This window comes from Hermetia illucens, chromosome 4 (genome assembly GCF_905115235.1).
Source record: "Hermetia illucens chromosome 4, iHerIll2.2.curated.20191125, whole genome shotgun sequence".
NCBI classification, from domain to species: domain Eukaryota; kingdom Metazoa; phylum Arthropoda; class Insecta; order Diptera; family Stratiomyidae; genus Hermetia; species Hermetia illucens.
This window is the reverse complement of record NC_051852.1, coordinates 169901440-169921979: the sequence shown is the minus strand read 5'-3', so window position 1 is coordinate 169921979 and position 20540 is coordinate 169901440. Positions and strand designations below refer to the sequence as shown.

Genomic DNA, 20540 nt, shown 5'->3' with positions numbered 1-20540 from the left:
GCCATCCTTGGAGGAAACTCCCACGACAGCAGCCAGAACAGAGGCCGCAGCTTGCGCATACGTCCTCTTCCTTCCCGCCTTCGTGTTCGTATTCCTGTGGGAGGGACCAGCTTCATTGAGATCCCTCTCGCTGATTTGATCATCTCCCGGCACACCGGTCCTAATCCCCGCGAGACGCGTGGATGTAAGCCCTGGTGCGGAGCACAATAAAGCGTCGGCCACAGCAGATGTGTTGGTCTTACGCTTCTTGCGCGCATTACCGCTGACTGAAGAGTCTGGTGCGTCCAGTGTGGATCTTACCGAGGTTTCCAGTTTATCTCCACCTTCCGCCGGAGATTCCGCTACCTTGCGTCCGATTTCTCTGGGCGTTACCGCGCCTAGTGGTACAGCCACGTCCATGTCCTCACTCCCAAGGTGCTTCATCTTCCTTCGCAATGCTCTCTTCTGCCGTCGGCTTAGGGCCTTTCCAGGTTCACGGTGTTCGGACCGCTTGGATCCATTTCCACATACTGGCGTTGAACCAGTAGCGTCCACGTCACCAGCTTCCCGTTCTTCCGCTCTTCCCAGTAAGGATGGCGGAGAAGGTTCTGACAGGCAGGATTCAGCCTGTAGTCCCCCCTCCTTAGTGGCCGAAGTTCCCTTCTGCCGGGCCTTTCTCTTCCGCTTGCGAGTAGATTTGGGCTGTAGTACCGCGGACGGGCCGGCCGTAGTCGGATTTCCAGTTTCTCCCAATTTGAGAGTTTCCGTACTTTCCTTTCTGGCTAACTTCGCCGTAGGCACTAAATGCAAACTTTCCACTGAGTCGGAAAGCATGCCTTCTACAGATTGCTCTATAGGCAAATATGAACGTGGTGAGGCCTCCAAAATCCGCGCCTCGGCCGCGACATTATTGCTCATGGTCGCGGGTGGATTCGAAGTCTGTGACTTCTTACCACTTGGAGAGTTTATATCCATCGTTTCCATATTCATATTTTTGGACACCCTTAGTGTAGTAGTAAACTACTACAAGCTCCCCCACCACGACAAGGTGGTGTCCGAGGGGGAGCCAGCGCCCGTTTAATTCTATTCCAGTTGGCCGAGTTGAATGCGTTTTTGACATCCAACGCGACCACGGCACAGCAGCCGCCAGAAATCAGTGCACCTTTTGCCAGGTTTACCACCATGCCAATTGCGTCCACCGTAGAGTGGGCGCGTCGGAAACCAAACTGGCGTTCCGATCAACCATTGCTGGCTTCGATGATGGGCAGGAGTCTGTTGTAGATGACTCTCTCCATCATCTTCCCCATTGTATCCGACAAGCGGATAGGACGATACGACGCTGGGTTTCCTGGTGGCTTGCCAGGCTTCGGAAGCAACACCAACTTTTGCCTTTTCCACTGGAAGATGCCTCTTCGTATATGGGATAGACTCTGAGGAATTGGCACACTTCAGATGGAGGCACTGATAAGGTGGTGTGCTACCCTTCCATGACTGACACCAAAAACTTTATTAGTTGGGGATCAATGCAATACAGATGTAGGACATCCATTAGCCAGGAATGCAAGACGTTGTCGAAAGCCTTGGCATAATCGATATAGCAACTAAAGAGGTTTCTTTAACCTCCACTCTCTTGCCCTACAACTGCAGAGTTGATAATGAATTGCTCTTTGCAACCCCATGACCCAACTCGGCAGCCCTTCTGCTCCTCGGACAGAATGTTGTTGACCTCGAGATTTGCATCAACCCTTCCACTAATGATGGACATTATGAACTTCTAGAGGGTTGGTGAACAAGTGTATCGACGGGGTCCTGCTCCGTATCCCTTTTAGGGATAAGGAAGGTAATCCCCGCAGTGAGGAATGGTGGAAATTCCTCCAGCCGATTCAAGACCTGATTTATGCTGTGTGTCAACTAACCATGTATACTGGCGAACTTTTGTGCCAGAATTTCTGCGCTCGATCCATACCTGGGCCATTCCAGTTCTTCGAACTGTTTATTGCTTGTCGAACTTCTCCTTAACGTAACATACGAAAAATGCATGCCAGGCGTAGTGGAATGACGGGTGCCTTCGGAGGTGATCCACTCAGCATGCTCAGCATGCTGGGTGGGTAACCCCCAAAGTCCATCCCAACACTCTTTCCCTTCCGTCACCAAAAACTGTACTGTCCAGATGTTCTGTTGCTTGCTTCGTTGAGTGATCTAAACTCCACTAATTCCTCGCGTACATTGCATTTTGGAAACCTTTGGAATGACTTTCGCCATACCGTCGCAACCGACTGCATATGACAGAAAGTTTCTGCTTTAGAGTGTCCAGAATTTCAACTACGGATGTTCCACTGGAGATGGCATAGTTCCTGTAAACCCTCTGCACTTTATTTTTCACCCGTCTACTAGCATTGCTCGAGCTGATTTAAATCCGCCTTAGAATGTCCTGCCTTAATGAGTCCCCTCGACGTTTCAGACGAATTTTCCATGGTGGATCCCCTCGGCCCCTCAAACCAATAACACGAAAGCCAATCTTCTGACCGTGCACTCTGACGGTCGTAAAGGCACCAAAATACATAAGTGATTGTAATTGCAGCAGCGGCATATCAGCACACAGTCCTCTCTCTCTCTCTCATCATTGATTTGAGATAGAATTCCCGGAGTTGCTGGAGATGCATAGTGCCTGCGAATACCTGGTATATGCAAAGGATTCATTTCCGAGAATTTTAAACACGCTCTTTGGAATTCGTCCCAGACCTAAGTGGAAACCTTAGCTGGTCGGTGGAGAAGAGTGCTTTGGCGAGTACTAAAACTATTGCCTGCAGTGCGGCGTGGTGTTATTGATACCGCCGTATCTGCCCCCAACGGCTCTTGGCCACCAGTTTCCGCGATGACCTCAAATCGAACACGCTCCGAGTTATAAAGCGGTAATGGTCTGTGACTTGCTGCACAGTCACGTGAGAAAATTGCAGGAAACGCGCGGCAAATATCTGGAGCAACAAGAGGCGGTGAGGTGTTATACCTGTCCCCACCGTTTTTTCATAGGAAGAGCGGATGATGAAGAGGTTTGTTCCTTCAGTCCGCTTCATTCGCTGCCTTCGCAAACCTACTGAAGTGGTCGCCACAGATTGTGGCGAATTAACTGGAGCAAGCGGAACAATGTTCTTGGTCATGGTGGCGCCTAGGTATGGAACCGCCCCACGACTAACGGTTTCAACGCCGTGCTGTCCATTACGGGAGCCGGACGCAGTCACCAAGTCAGACGACTACCGTTGGTTATCCGTATGGGATCTCAAATTTTTTTCCTCCTAATTTTTGTGTTTGCATTTTATACCTAACCTCCAGGTGTGGTGATAGCTTCCTCAATGAGTAATCTGCAGGACTGCAAAGTTCCTGCAATTTCCTCACCTACTCCTTGAGACACTGCGGTGGCGTACCATTCAGACTGAAGCCACTTATCCCTCCTCCTTTCACAACAGCGGTTGGGACTGGCTACGGCGGATTTGGCTTTAATTATAGATTTTATAGAGTATAGCAAAGTTGTCAGCGTTTTTGACCCTATCAGAATAGGATGTCAATCATTGAAATAAAACAGGAGAGCACCTCTTTTGGGTTTTTATAGAGATTTTTCATTAGTATCTCGTCCTAAAATAAAGCACTCTTAAGTGTTGTGGGCATATCTTAACCTCCGTAATATCTTAGATTGTGCTGTCTGCATAAACTCGATATTTAAGATACTGTCCACTTACTGCTGGTGTTCTTCCAGTGCGAGCATGGGAGGGAGTAATTTGTGAGCTCAAAGGTACCATCTGCAAGTGTTGATGTAGGTAATTATTTGTTGGAAGGTAAACCCGACGAGTAAAGGAGATACAAAATAGACCCGAGCACACTTTTTTAAGGAAGTTCAGTACTTGTTCCAGCCTTTTACTCTATGGGCCTGTCTTTATATCGCGATAAAGGTCTCTTTTTACCACCTACACAACCTAGTTTAGCATTAGGATGTGAAGCGTTTAGAGATCGCTTAATCACAACCTAATTCAGTACTAGAATATGAAACCTATAGATACCATTGGTACCATACCAGAATATCCACCCAAGTTGTACTGTATGAGACGAGAATTACAAGGTATACTGAACAGGCCATGGCTATTGACAAACCCATATATTCAATGGTGAAATGATAGACGTGAGGAGACGTATTTTTCGGGAGTCCTCCTTCGGCAGCTCACACTTTGTTGATACTAGATTGAACTCCTTTAACGACGTCTTCGAGATTATCCTGGTGGGCAGTTGATTTGCGTCCGATTGCAGCAATTTGTTTAATTCAAACCCGCTATAAATACCCCCAATCTTTTGCCCGGGAATATCCATAAACCTCGGACAATGGAACATACAGTGTTTCTGGAACTCAAATTTAGCGAAGGACTTAAGACAATCGCGAGACTTGTCAAATTTAAAGTCAATACACGGGTTCGCGTCCTTGTTTCTTTCTCTTGTAGTTCCGTCCTAGTTGTTTTCCAAAGGTCCCCAGTTAGCTCGACACTTACTTCTCAGGTAGAAATGATTTGCCTCTTTTGCTAGAAGATTTATAGGCGTCAATGCTCACAGCGTTGTCCAATACTCTTGAAGAGGCGGTAAACATGGCTGGTTTAACTTTCACAACCTCCTCGAAGGGACGCTATCTCTGCAACCAGGGGATCCTTCCAATCTAAAGCGTTCTCACGCCGATGAAGTAAGCGACGACGACATTTCCTCCCGATATTTCTATCCCTCACAGGTCCCGGGACAGCAATTCCCACTTCGATCACTTGTCTTCAGTCGATGAAGGCGAAATGCAAGCGCTGAAGAAGCGGCTCGAGGAGGCCCTAGAACGAGAAACTAAAAGCGCTTTCGTTATAGCTTCTGATGAGGAGATACCGTCTCCAGCAGACTGCTCCGCAACGCAGTTGCGTCCATACCATCCAACTCAACCCCCTCTCCACTCCTCCAAAACACTCCAGCATCCCGTAGCTTTCCATCAGCCAACATCACCCCAGACTAGCCGCCCACAAATCGCCGCGAAGACCTCAATGCACCAAGTGCCACAGACCGCAGACGTCAGCTCCGCAAGCCACTAATATAAGTAAATGTCCGCCCCTAATAATCAGAGCTGACCCTTCCACCAGAAAAAATGTAACCGATAAACTTTTAGCTTCCAATCCTCAGAATCTGTCTTTTAAAAATACAAGCATTCACTCTACCCACATCCTCTCAAGCAGATTACCACGCCGCCAAGGCACTCTTAAAAGAAGGTAATCACCCCTTCTTTACCTTTACCCCGTCCAATCAAAAAACCATTAATCTAATCCTACGCAGTCCAGACTTCACCTACAGCCTAGACGAAGTCCTTAAGGAGGTCCATAGAGCCGGCGTCACAGAAGCAATATCAGTGCGTTCTGACAAAACTAGTGTCTCGCGCCGCAGTAGCTAAAATCTTTACCTTTTTATGGTTACTTTTAAATCTGAATTCCAATAGGCCTCATTAACCACAGCCCGCACACTTTTCCGCTGCATCGTAAGATTCGAGGCAGTTAGGAACAACGTTATCATCTAATGTAGGCATTATCAACGGATAGGCCACGTGGCGACTAACTACAACCTACAACAAAATCGAAGCACGAGAGCTCTTTTCAAGCCCGCGCTAAACAACTCCCACGTTCTCAGCCCATCCGGCCTTCCTTCCCGACCAACTTAATTCCCAAAATCACTGCCCAACCAACAACCCAGCCATTCCACCCACCTTCACCCCAAATCTTACTCTCACAATCCCATGCTTCCGTGACCAAAAATTCCCGACGTAACAAGCTATCCACTAACCTCGAGAGAGAAATCCTTTTTCTATTCAGCACATTCCTCAGCATCACAAGCCTCCAAAATCAATAATTTTTTACCTACTTACAACACCCTTACCTAACCAATGGAGAAGAGACTCGCTCTCAGCTCCTTCATCTACGAAACAAACACGAGCTTACCATATTCCGTGGACCAAAAAAAGAGGGGGTAAGTTGCTCCCCATTTGGTCCGGTCCAGCATTAAGTTAATGCGGACTTAGCACCCCAAAATTCTCAAAAAAAAAATATATAAGTACGAGGATGACGTACTTACTCCTCACCGAGTCTAAATTAAATCTCCGACACAAACGTTCCATTCGTAATTACAGCGCATTCCGTACCGACCGCGTTAACTCCAAAGAGGGCGGAACCACCATTCTTGTAGTACACCGGTTAGCAGCACAACAAATATACTCTAGCCCCATCCCTAGGAATCAGTGCGGTATCCCTCACAACCAACCTGTTCTTCTGCAGCATATTCTGCCCCAACCAACACCTAAATCCCGACGAACTAACCATCCTCGCCCACCCTCAAATCCCTACCAATTTACCAAAATAAGCGTTGTTCCTTCATATTAGGCGGCGATCTTAACGCCAACGATTTCGTAGCCCACATAGAGACGAAATCTTTGAGCGATACCATGACCGTCAGGTTGTGGATAAAATCCGGCTCAATAGGTTACGGTGGGCTTGTCACTTAATCCTTATGTATGAGGATAATCCCATCCGAAAAGTCTATAAGGGTAATATCTATGGTAGAAAAAGAGAGACCCAGACCCTGCCTGAGATGGGGCGATGGCGTAGGTCAGAACGTCAGGCAGCTTTTAGAGATATCGAATTGGTGGACCTCGGCGCAAAACCGGGATGTCTGGAGTTCCTTATTAAAGCAGGCCAAGACCGGATACCGGTTGTTGCACCGTTGATAATGATGACCTTAATGCCGAACACCCGATGTGGTACAGCACTACATCTAATAACAATGGCGTTAAACTCCACAAATTGTGTACAGGAAATACACCCCTTCAGTAACAGTCCTTCCCCCCAACCTTCCCACATTCCATAGAGGAAGAACCCTCTCATACCTCGACCTCTTCATTATGAGCACATATACACTCCCACACATTTATCAAACCACTCTCTTCCGTAACCTCCCGACCGTCCCTGGACTCGGCGACCACGATGGACTCATCTTTGAATTCTTACAACTCCACTTGATTACCAAAATACAACCAAAACTGCTCCCCAATTACGCCGCAATGAACTGGAATTTCCTAAACTTTAGGCTCGCCAACTACCTCGCCGAAATCTATCCTATTTATAATCGATGTAGGCTGTCGAGATATTTCATTTTTGGAGGAGAGCCTGCTTTACAGCGACCGTCATACACTCGTTCAATTATAAAAAATCCCACGGCCCCGACCACATGCCTAACATCATTCTCAAAAGATGCGCAAAAACAATCAGTCCTTTCCCCTCCCAACTATTCAACTCGTGCTTACTAAAAGGCCACTTTCCCATCGAGTGTAAAAAATCACTCACCATTCCTATCCAAAAGAAGCAACGAAGTTCATCATTCCCAAACAGCTTCCGATCCATCGTCCTCCTAAACGCATCCTCAAAAATCTTCGAGTGTATCATTCACGACCCCAACCTTGACCCTGCCTCCTCGATATCAAAAAGATCTTTGATTCGCTATGGCACTAAGGTCTTATCTACAAGATGCTCACACCTACAAATTTCACCATACCTATGCCGTTTAATCATAGGCTACCTATGAAAGGGGATAGGGGATATCCCCTACTACCTAATCCAATCTGATCCATACAATCACCCCGCGGGAATGCCCCAAGGCTACCTTCTCCCTGCCACGCTATTCTTCCTTTACACTGCTCACATCCCCATACCCCCTTACAGTGATTGACATTGATTACTACTACTACTAACCCCATTTATCTGTTCGGTCCAACTCTCCATTTGTCCTGGGTAGCTAGCCCACAGCGTACATCGTGAATATATTACCACTTTTGTTTGTTCATTGAAATTTCTACTTTTGGCCCTGAGAAAACCCCGGCCCGGATAAAATTCCCCCATTCCACCCCCTCTCAATAGGCCAGACCAACCCATCTTTCTGGCTGGTGTATGCATTTACCATGCCTTTCAAACACACTGATCCGTGGACAAAGTTTAGAGAGATATCTTGTCTTAGAAACTATTACGCGCCTAAGGGGTTTGTTTTCGGTATTTAATTTATCTGCCGTGAATTGTTAAATATCAAGTTATAATGAAACATTAGTCTCTGTTAGCCCCCCCCCCCCCCAAATTCGCGTCGGCATTCACAACTAGCCATGAGAATTGTACTACAAAGAGCGGTAGTATTAGGTGATATTATATTACAACATAACATGTGTAATGCGATGATGCTTGGTAATGCGATAATGTTAGGTGATGCGGCAACATTAGGTGATGCGGTAATTTTAGGTGATGTTGTCATGTTTGGTAATGTAATGTTTGGACTGATGTGGAATAAGTATTTTTGTAATTGGAAACTTTTAGACCTGCAACAAACAACAAAAAGATAGCAGCAACCAGTGTTTAACATTATTTTACAATGACAATTTATTGGTCATATCACCGTGTGGAAATGCACCTCTCTGATTGACCCCTTTGTTCTGTCTTCCTTAATTTCAATTTTTAGAAATAATTTTCACTCAACGAAAAACCTCTAAAACTGATAAAGCTAAAACTTATCCTCATGGTTGTATAAGCACTTTTTACACGATTGTTGACAACTCCAGAGGCTGCTCTCTATTGCGCCTAGTCCGCTTTTCCCACATTCGCGCCGCATGTGCCACGAATCCTTGTTTCATTGGCTTGTCCAAATTATCCTCATCACTAGGACACTCATTTTGCATTCGTTCACTGCGAAAACTTCGATTAACCATGTACGTCATTCCTTGAGCACACCCGGGGTCCTCCTCTTCGTCCACCAAATTGATCAGTCTTTGTGGTTCGGAAACTTGCCTTTTAAAGGGGCGTGTCTTCTCTGGCATGAGAATTTTTGCAAAGATGGGATGTTGAGCTTTAGGTACAGTCTTTGTATGGACAACATCTACTTGTTCACCTGAAAAATAGTTGCCGTTTGGTGGGACGACTTCAGAATCAGGGGATGGGATCGGTGTAGTATCCATTCGCAAGTTGGGGATGTTGAGCTCTTTGAATTCTCGCTGGTTGTGCATCTGAGTTTGAGTTGAATTTTGACTATGGACTATTTGTTCAGTTTGGGCGAATGTTGAGGTATAACGGGCAGTTGGGTCGGCCAAATCAATTAGAAACAACAGTGCTACCAAAAATGAAAGTGTACCCAATATTATGGCGTTGTCGTGAAGCTCCTGAGGGACCTGTTCAAGCGACGCGAGAACTAATCCTCCTAGAAAACAGAATAAATCAGTTATTATTCAATTCTTATGTATGGAATTGTCTTACCCATCGCGATAAAGAATAGCATTCCAACTGTCAAAAATACTTTTTCTGTTGAAGATGGTCTCGATTTCGAATTTATTATCCTGAAACGAGACAGATGCAAACTTATTAATGAAATATACATTGGTAATGGATAAGACTTTTCTGAGTTTGAGAAAAATCAAAAGACTGCCCAGTTAACACAAAAGATATAAATAAAAGATGAAAAAATGTAATCCCGCGTATAAGGAACTTCCACTGTGAACTTTTATTACCCATGAAATGTGAACTCCGTTAACCTCTTCGAGTATCACTTAGAAGTCAAATCAAACCTACTCAACCCCCTTCTCTTATGTTCACCTGGGAAATCCATTCCACAAAACCATCTATTCAACAGAACTGCTCCCCAAAATCACACTTCACATTGACTATTGCCAGTAACCAAAAGTCCACCACCAACGGGTCCACCAACATCTCAGGGCAGAATGAATTAAATGTCCCGATTACACAGGAAGCAGAAATGTAGGAGAGCCTTTTGAACCCTTCAGCCCCTCACTCGTAAATTAAAAAAAGTCACATGCCAGAAGAACAAAATGCGGCCATCGAGGGTAGAAAACCAGGACGGACTACATCTTAGACCGAATCCTTCTTTAATGATATGTACGAGTGAGATCCTGTCTGCGACTCCTTCCAAACCTCGGTATACCTCGGCTGACAGCATATATAAGACGATGCTCTTTCAACCCCCACACAGAATGCGCAGATAAAGTCCTCAGATATCAGTGGCAGTTTAGTCTGCTGAATCTATAAGTAGGGTCACAATGACCCTAAGGCTCCTCTTGGAAGAGTGAGAGATATTCCAAGAAGCTTGGATGGGCCAATGGCAATATCTCCAGAGACTTCTTAAAACCAAATAATGGCGGATAATATGTCCTAAGCCAACGAAAAAATGCCAAGTTTTGATGGGGTGCTACAAAAGGTGGAAAAGGAACTTCACCAAATGTAATCGGAAGAAGAAATAGGAACACTTTCTTCCTTGGAACTTAGCTCCTCCGGCTGTGATCTTCTCTGATGTTGCCATTATTGCACTCTGCATCTCCTTGTCAATCTAGGGTCTTGGTCCGACAAAGTTAATTCCAAGATCGCTGTAGATTTCGGAGCACAGACCTCGTCTCGTAATGAACTGCTTAAATCCAGCATTAAACGCCCCAGTTTAAAGATCAATCACCAATTCAAGATGTAAAGTCTTCGTAACCATGCATACGAAGACGCAAACATTCAGCAAGAGAGTTGGATGTTTATGGTTGTTGGATAAGTTCGCATTACGCAGCCTGCCAACAACCCTGACCATGATGAAAGTTTCTTAGCCTCTTTGTGACTGGGCAGTCCTTCTACAACCCTGCCTGTTAGAGTAACCGCTTGTCCCCTTCTTCCGAGTGATGAAACAGGACAAGTAGACCACGACCCTTACCCGCTTTGAAAACGTTAAGTATCGTTCTAACAGATTTCCTTGGTCGGCAATGCCCGCGAAGCCGGCCACTTTCCCGAAAACTCGTCCATCCAGAAGCCATGACTGGCCCTGCCACCACAAATGATGAGTTAACAGCTCGATAAGGGAGATGCCTTTCGAAGCGCAGTTCGCAGGATTCTCGTTAACCTTGAAGTAACCCCAAACCCAGGATTACTGACTTACATACACATGGTAGCAACCCGATTTACGACGTAGGACTCCAGTTGCGAAAGCTCGTTCTTTATCAACGCTAATGGGATTGTGGAATCGCACCAGCAGTATACAGCGGAGTCATCTAGTCGAACTCACCAGATGCATCAGTTCGGCGAGCAGTAAAGCATCCTTCAGTTCTATTATAGTTTCCGCAAAGTCAAAGTGACTTCACCCTGGTCTTAGCGCAAAGTAGGGATATGTTTGATTTACCACAGGAGTATATTATCGTACCGCATACTACAGCGGAAGCATCACAAAATCCATGAAGCTTGCAGTGATGATCCTTGGAATAATAGATCCATCGATTCCAAGACCGGTCGCTTTACCTCAAAACTTTTCCATTGCGTCAAAATCTCGTCCGAAGATTGGAAGATCGGCGAAATTTTTACGGACACAACCTTCTGAATGGTTGCTGCTTATACGCCACCAATTCTGCTAATTTAGGCAAGCATCTTATTTTTCTCTATGCCCATGTCTGACATCTAGGATTCCATTAACGCCAAACGCCTTCATTAGAGCTGTAGCCAACAGTACTCCGGAAACTTCGTGATCCTTAGCGATGCGCGCACTCATGTCCTTCTTTAGTATAGTAGGATTTGATGATTTTTGTGCACTCCAGATAATCCGTTCTACTGTTACATTTCCAGATGTCGGCATGTGCTAGACAATTTCGGCCCAATTTCTTCTGTTTGGCGAAGCAACACCTTTTCTCAATCGTAAGGTTCTTAAAAACATCCCAAGCAAATAGTAAATGTTTTCCTTTGGCTTTGATAAAGCAAAAAACGATTTGTGCTTAGGGCGCTGCGTTTTGATTGCTACCAGTAGTTGATACTAATCATCGGTGCAACAATCCATATTGGAAGAGGGCCTTGAAGTGTGTTAGAGCACTCCATTCAAGACGGTAACGGTACAGGGGGCAATGTGATCAGCATTGCGCTCGCCCGAGATTATTACCCTGATTTGACTCAGGTACTCATTTACAGCTGAGTCGACTGGTATCCTACGTCAAATCACGATACAAATTCTACTGTCGCCAGTGGGATTTGAACTGCGACCTTTCGTACGACAGCCTTGTGCTCTAACCACTCAGCTATCCGGAGTTGTTGCCTTTTTAGAAGGAATGGAATACCATGGAAAATCCCTTGTGGGGATAGGGCTCCAATTCTGAGTTGCAGGTGAGCCCAGGTAACATAACCCACTCATTCGCAGACCTGTAATCCAGCCTTTTAATATCGATTGCATCCATGATGATGCTGCTTGTCGGGTGTTGTCAAACCGTTGCTCCGGAATAGTTAATGCCGCCTCGTAGTTTGCACTATCCAGCTAAAGGTTGGATACCACGGCCCCTTGTAACTATCCTAACCAATATTGCAATTTCTTCCCAAGAACTGATTGTCATGTATCATGCCTTGAACAAATCGATAAACTGGCTCTACTCCCTACTCTGGCCAGTAAAAATGAGGATCTGAATCGGCGGTATTCTCGGTAATTCTTGGCAAGCAAGCATGTCGGCGTTACTTGGATCCTGACTTCTTCTTCCAAAATATCTCCATTGGAGCATTGTGCTTGATTTCTCCTGACCAACGTCCTCATTGTTCCGGAGTCGTCTGTAATTTTTTTTTAAATTGTGAGTGTTAGCTCAAAAAGACGAGCCTATGGCCCAGAAAAGTGGGAACAATTTCTTTCCAATTGGTCCGGCCCGCCATCAAGTGGAGGAGACTCCCTCAATTCCAAACAAAAATTATTTCAGCTTCGGGCGGATTAGGTCAAAATACTAGGAGACTTTTGGCATGGATATATCATAATTCACACCACTGACGTGTTTGCGGATTGTTATAAGGGAGTGAACTGCATCTGGTAACCACCTCAGTCACACTGCTCCCAGGCCATAGGCAGAAGCAGCATCTCATGAGCTGCGCCTGCCCTGAGCGAAACTATAGTTGTAAAAAAATGGCGACCTGGTCTGACTATGCTTCAGGTTAAAGTCCTCAAACGACCTCTTCGCAATGGCCGCTGGAAACCGTCCTCGAACGAACCAGAATGTGTAGGGCTCCTGCTGGTCATGTGTTAGGGGCAAGTGGAACTAGCGGAGAGATGAGCCGAAGCAATAGCCCGGGAATCGTCCTCTCTGAATCGGAGAAGATGCTAACAGAACCTCAAGCCAAAGTGGAGTGAAGCAATGTTGTATACAGATTTCAAAGTACCGGGCTTAAAACATTTGTTTGTGTTTTTTAGTTCCGGCAAAAAGGAGAAGGTACACTCTTTCGTAAACTTTGCTGATGTCAACAGACACCGCTTTCGTAACTCTGCCCTTCCTCTTGACTATAGATATTTTCAACAGCAGGTCGTTCGAGCACGTCGTGGTCTATTTCCCTTTTCTGTACGCAAAACAATGCTCCGCAACCACGTTTTTTGATTCTAGGAAGAAGGAAAGTCTTCCCTTGACCGTACTATTCAGAATTTTTGCGAAAGTGTTTATTAGGGAGATAGGTCTGAAGTTAATTTGTTCAAATCAATATGGTTTTTGGGTATTGGAATAATCTTGACCGTCCTCCATTCTTGTGGTGGTTGGAAGGCCCTCTGGGCCCCATTAACGGCGCTCAGAAAATATAATTTGGATTCTTCATTCAACCAGTTTACATAAGAGCAAAGTATCTTGTCATCCCCTCGAAGGAACTATCTCTTGTGCTTAGCAAGAACTTTGTTCAGATCATCCATGTTGAAGTCCGCCTGACAATAGGTGCCGTAAGGTGTTGTATCTAGGGGTACAGATCTTTTCCCATAGTTACCGTCTATTTCAATGAGAAATTTTTGTTTCATGTCTTTATCCCATGACGTAGGTTGTTTGAATCCTTCCTGTAAGTTTTTGAATCCCCTAATCTGTTCGGTGTCAGTCAGGTTCGACATTTCTTCCCATAACTTAGTTTCCTTTCGCCCTCCTGATGTCCGCCTTCCATCGTTTAGTTACCTGTTTGCTCCTAAGAAAATTCTCGTAGTTTCGAGTTTGTGTGAAAGCTCTCACCGCCTCCATTTTTTCCTTTAGGTGTGATTCTAGGTCTTTATTCCAACAGGCCAATTTTCAACCCTTGTGTGGCTCATGAACTAAATCGATTAGATCTTTAAGAGTTATTGGGAAAAATGAATCCATTTTTTAAGTGTCTTCTGATACTCAGATCTCCATGCATCTGTTTGATAGAAGATATGTAGTTGACGCAAAAGCAAAACAGGGTTCTGCAGCAGGAGTCTACCTCTCGAATAAAAACGGTCTTCCAGGTTGAAGTGTATGCGATTCAAAGTGTGGCAACGTGAAGGACGAACAATTGAAAGGCAAACGCATCACAATCCGTGGCAATAGTCAAGTTGCATTTATGGCATTGAATTGATCACTTCAAAAATCGTTCAGAAATGTAAAAACGGATTGAGCTGTGTTTTTCGATTCAATACAGTGAAACCACTCTGAGTGCCCGATCATTGGGTAGGTAATGAAATCTCGGATGCCAGCTTCCCTCATATCCGGACCGGAACCAGCAATTGAGGTATTCGTAGCAATGGCCAATCCTACTATCAAAAACTGGAAACAAGCTTTTCATAGGTTGGCAGATCCTTAAAGCTGCTAAGGACCTCAAACTTTTCCTGTCAGAACCAAACAAACATACTGCAAAGTTTATCCTGCTGAAAAGCAGGAAGACTTGCCGAAGTATTGTGAGCGTTCTGACTGGTCATAATTCACTAGCTGGGCATATGTTCAGAAAAAGAATTCCCCAAGATGAGACGTCCATCCTGTAATGAGAAAGCTGGATTCACGGAACATTTTCTATATGACTGCCCCGCCAATAGGCGCAGCAGATATCAAATTTTCGGTGCTTATGTGCTCCAACTACAACGGGTAATCTTCAACCCTTAACGGAAATCTTGTGATACAGAAACGAATCCGGATTATACCGTTAGACGAGGGAGTAGAGTACAATGGTCCACTAAGGATTGAGTGGTCAGAGACTTTGCCTCTCCCCTACTTCATACACGCACACACACAAGTATATCAAACCCACTCCTTTATTTGGGCTTTGGACCAGCATGTTATATTATTTAAATAAAACCTTTAAACTCTCATATAAAATTCGTTCCAATATGATTCTCAGAACAATATTGTAGTGGCCGCGGCTTCGTGACCGGAGCGGGATCTTATTCGCCTTTTTCGGAATTAGTTTGATCAAATAATGCACTCGCCGCATGTTGCACACTATTGAATGCATTCGGGCAAATTGATCGTGACAGAAGGGAATGATCTGCCGCATCCATCAACGTAGTGCGCATGTTGATGGCAGCATGAACAATATAAGAAGTTCAAGGCGATGCTAGCGGCAACCGGGACCGGTTCATGGGGACAGCTGATTAACGGCAAGCGAAATGCCAGCTTGATTAGCGATGGGTAAATAGAGGTCTTTTGAAAGTTCAAAAGAAGGGTTTGGTTCAATTGTTCGCTAGTGCATATAATTCTTCTTAAGATGACGCTTTGTAAATTTATTAAAGTGAAAGTTGTGAAGGGATTTAGGGCTCGCAATGGATAAACAAAGAGGGCTGAAAAGGAGAGGATGAGGGGATTAAAATTTACTCCGTTCAAAGTTTAGCTAGCTGGCAAATTCCGAGAAAGCTGAGGTACGTGAAGAAACTGAAGATTCGAAGACAGCGCGAAACATTTGAATTCTATTATTAAATTAGTATTCGTTTCGAAAAGAAGAATTGAAAAATTCGCCAACCTGGCGCAAGATTGTCGGTTATTCCGTTAAACAAGGAGTCAAGAGGTTAGAAGAGTTCCTTTTTCGTTTACAGTTCGCCTTCGAGGATATAAAATAATCCTTTTTCTTTTATCGGAAAGGAATGGAAAGTTATCCACAGGCAAGGCTAGAGTTTGCGGTTCTTTTGAAAAAAAAAAGAAATAAAAAAACTTTCACATACGACATGTTCCATTGACAAAATTCAATAACGGATAAATTATTCTCATATATATTGTGTTTGTAAAGTCGTATATTTGCACATTTACCGTAATAATAAAAAATTTTACGTTATAAATGAAATTAAAAAAAAGGATTTTTATGAACTGGACCTTGTCACACATCACGCAGAGCTCTGGGTAACCATGCCTATTTATCATTTTAACTTTGTTACTGTTTTAACGCATTTTCTATTTATCTTTTTTTGTTTTAATTCATATATTTTATTTAGTTATCATTTTAATTTTACTAGTATTTTAATTCCTTTCAAATTAATCGTTTTAATTTTATTATTTTTATTCATTTTTTAATTTTTTCGATATGAATTTATTCTCCCTTCATAACCTTGTCTGACCCATAAAATATACCTGTGGGGATGAATTGAAATTGAATTTCTTCAATTTGAACACTTCCTTCTCTTCTCCTCCTCCTTGACCCCCTAAAACTCATACACAATAGGGACATCCTCCAAAATTAGTAGCCGGAGGATGTCAAGGAAGGAGGGGAACCTGAGGGGCCGCGCCTCATTGAAAATCTAAGGCCGAGGAAATAATTATTGAGGCTGTGTGCCGTCGTGGATTTTCCTCCCTCGATCGCGGCACTCGGGTCCGGAGAGTCACGGCTTCACGCGCGAGGTCCTGCCGTTTTTTTAATTTTCCAAGTTTAACTCACGTTCTGGTTTATCCCGTAAGGCCGTCACGAATTCCCTTGTTCATTTGATTCTTTTTAGATCCGGTGCAGACCCACGCATCGATATGGACACATTGATTTTGTAAACATGGAACGTGAGGGATCGGAGGGCTCAAAGGACCCCTCCCCCTACATTCGCGAACCTGGTTAGCACAGAGGTGTGCAAGGACGTGTCAACCAAGTGCTTTGGTGGAGCTTCAGTATTTGCAGGCAGACCTTCACGGCCACTTTGCCAATTTCTTTAAGGTTTTGGGATATCTTTTCCCTTTAGGTCATCTTCGGTCACGCAAGGTGGTCGTTTGACCACGCTAATCCACAGAGATCATTACAGTATATCAGACCTTTTTTTGTCCTAAGTTTCAGATGCCTGTTCGCTATAGGCAAATTAATTTTATAAATGATTGTTCAAGCCAATTACTAAATCATAAATACAAAAATTCTTAGGAGATAAGCCCATTTATTAATATGGGCATTGATTTTAAAATTACGTTTACTACATTGGCGTTCATCTAAGATCCCTGACATCATTAACTTCACGGATATTTAGAAGTATATATCTTTATCTAAAAATAACATCAGTGCCAACAAAATCCTGCCTAGATTTTGATATCAAACAATCCACGTACAGCCATTCACTGAAAGAATATAACATAACAATCATGAAATCTGCCTTATCTCTATTTGTCGCGAAAAATTCAGCAGTAAACTAATAAATGATGCAAATTTTTATCAGAGAATTTATCAGAATTACTGGGGCAAACAGTCAAAACCGACGGAAAATTTATTCAAAAATTTAAAGCCTTGAAATTTTCACAAGAGAACAGTACAAATGAATGCATTCCTATTCAGTTACTGCTAATTTTAAGTGGAATTCATAAATATCACTTCTCCTACGTAGAAACAGGACTTTTACAGAACTGCAAAAGAACATAAATGCTTGGGATCTTTTATCTTTTTTAAACTAAACTTAAATCACTTCTGTACTCAAATATTTTTATTTACAATATTTTCGTATTCACAATTTAAATGCCCTTGAAACAATCTTAAAAACCCAAAAACTCATCATGAATTCTACACAGGTTGGTTTAGCGCAAGGTTACCAAGAAATGCGGTGTAAATACCGATAAAGTTTGGTCAAGACTTACCTGGCGATCAGAAGCAATGAAGTTATTAACGTGAAGCCGCCATAGGTGATACTTGCAAAAGCACTTCCTTCACGTGACCAAGTAACATTAGTCAGGAGGGCCCACTCCATCGAGTATTTCTGATTCCGGATTGCCACTCGTCGGGCTTCCTGGTCCGTTAAGACCTTGGTGATCACACATGCTATACATCCACACTTATTAGGAGATAAACAAATGGAACATATTAACTTTCTCAAAATCACATTAACCAACTGCACTATCACCGTATTCTGAAACTTACGAGCTCTAGCACTTTTAGCAAAATCCGAACGAAAGGCTTAAACATTATATAACCTGGCACTATGCAGACGGGGGTTCCTTTCAGATCATGGCTGGTTTCCTTCGATCGGAGTGATCCTTTTCAAGGGGTCACGAATGCGAAGCAACCGGATACCGCGATACCTGCGCAATCAACTAGATACTAATCCCTCAACAACCTGGAGCCTACTGTGTTGTATATGGTGTGGAGTGATATGGGCTTGGAGTCGACGTGAAGCGCGTGACAATACAACTGGAAAACCACAATTCCACAGCGAAACAACGAATTTGTCTGAATGCTAATATGCCTCCTACCGAGTCGATGACAATACACCTGTATATTAAGTAATTTATCTACTTAGGTGAGTTGTTATTATTCTTTTCTGTGTTTTCCCTGCCGTACCGTATTTTTCTGCATGCATTTATCGTCGTCAAGTCGCAATCAGTTGAACGCGCACAATCACTAAGAACGGCTTAAATAGATTTAATAATTATGAATGTAGACAACCCATTGTTAATGTGAGAATGAACCTTCCTAAGAATTCGAAGTTTTGGTACACGTCGCTTTTTTGGTACAATTGAATCTTATTATCTAAATGCCCATAGTTAATATATAATATAATGTCTTGGCGCCAGCTAAACTTTTCCACAGATGACCTACTTACGTCGATGTGGTAATTTGGATATTTTTTTTCTTTTCAGAAAACTCTTAATTCATTCCATCCTTAAATTGTATTTATTTATTTATTTTAAATTAATTAATTTAATTTATTTTTTTTTAAAAAAATGTCCCATTTTGCTTACAATCTACTGTAATTCTAAGAAAAGAGTCAAATTAATTTCATAAACGAATATACATATTCAGTTGATACCTGACATCAAAGCACACTATATATGCTTCTGGTTGACCCGCGACCTTCTTGCCTGAATCGAACAATGCAATTGCCGCCATAGCTACTGTTGGACAAGTTCAAAACATTATTCACATGTCGCAAATGAAATCTATTATCCGGGGGGAAATTACACCTAGAACAAAACCTTTCTGGTTAATGAACCTGTCATACTAGTAGATACTCGCATGTATGACTCGCAGCATGATTGTTTTGGCGTATCAACCTCTTCCAGATTCATTGGCCTTGCATTGTGAGAAAAACTCAATTTTGAACGGAAATTTAACGCATCCCTGACCATGTTAAATGGTTGATTGAGAATTTCGTGGTACTTTTAAGTCTGAGTTATATGGAGGCCTGATCAGTACATATCCTTGTATGTATAATTACGTTTGTTTTCTTTCTTTAATTCGGACACGCAGGTGTAAAAATCTTTGAAAAGCGCGTTCACCCCAGCTGAAACCCGCGAGAAATCAGCAACCCCTAAAAGATCCCAAATCTCCCGTAGGGTAAGTTTACCTTTAAGCACCCGGGTTTCTCATCCTTTGAGCTTTCCACTTTTTCACTTCATTCAGTCGCTCGTTCTGTATTTTTAAATCAGTTCTTCTCTTCTGGGAACGTGCTCCTTTCCAGCGTTTGTTTCAGGTTCGCTCTGTCTGTCGCGAACCTTGCTCATGTGCTATGCATCCTACGGCATACCGCCAAGGAACTGGGTAATGGGGTAATTGATCTCTCCATGTTTGCACTCAAACCATACCCTAATATATAGAATCTGCTAATGCCCCCCATGCAAATCTAGCTTTGCTGCATTCCTTCATTCTACCCCTGATACGTCTTCCATTGCACACTGGGATCATGATCGCCACTACCGGTACTGCCTCACTTGACGTGATTCTGAAACTCTCAGGACTATCTACCGATAAACCCAATTCAGCTGCTTCCTTTTCTGAGAGTTTGCGAATGGCTCTGCCCACACACGCAACGTGTAGGGCGAAATGGATCGCACCACTCCAGCTAAAAGCAATCTCCTATACTGTTTTGGTCCGCCAATATTCGACAACAATTTTGCAAGTTCCCTGCGCAACATCGGATGCGCTACGAAGTTCTGGCGTTTATCCTACAGTCGCTACATTAGCACCACCGCACGCTTCCTCCTGTGTATCATCGACGCCCGCCACCGCTGAACCACAGGCCCTTCCGACCTCATGTCGTCCGAGCGGCCCCCAATTGAACGTCACCTCGCCACCGAAACAGCTGTTCGTGTCAAGGCTAGCGTACTCCACTACACCCGACGAAATTCTGGCCTATATCAGAAGCAAAAGCAACTCAACTTTGTCACCTCTTTCCTGTGTGAAGCTGACGAAGGATGGCTCTCCTGACCGAGTCATAGCTTCCTTCAAAGTGACATATCCCCATGACTTCGATGCTATCGTCCAATCCTCCTTTTGGCCACAGGGGGTCTTCGTTAAGCCTTATCAGAGGTCTAAGATTCGTGAAAATTTCCGGCCCGC

General features: G+C 43.8%; 1 protein-coding gene across 2 annotated transcripts; it reads right to left on the bottom strand.

Moving 5' to 3' along the window:
• Positions 1–8425: 8425 nt before the first annotated feature.
• Positions 8426–18461, bottom strand: LOC119656013. Of its 2 annotated transcripts, XM_038062263.1 has the most exons (5): positions 18123–18461; positions 17843–18036; positions 9318–9397; positions 8956–9261; positions 8426–8877 (listed from the first exon to the last, which is right to left on the bottom strand). In XM_038062263.1, the coding sequence occupies exons 1-5, from the start codon at positions 18165–18167 to the stop codon at positions 8606–8608; spliced, it is 897 nt and encodes a 298-aa protein (XP_037918191.1). In that variant the 5' UTR covers positions 18168–18461; the 3' UTR covers positions 8426–8605. The 2 variants fall into 2 exon arrangements, with proteins under 2 accessions (XP_037918191.1, XP_037918190.1); XM_038062262.1 differs by having other exon boundaries at positions 8426–9261; positions 18123–18458.
• Between the last annotated feature and the right edge of the window lie 2079 nt (positions 18462–20540).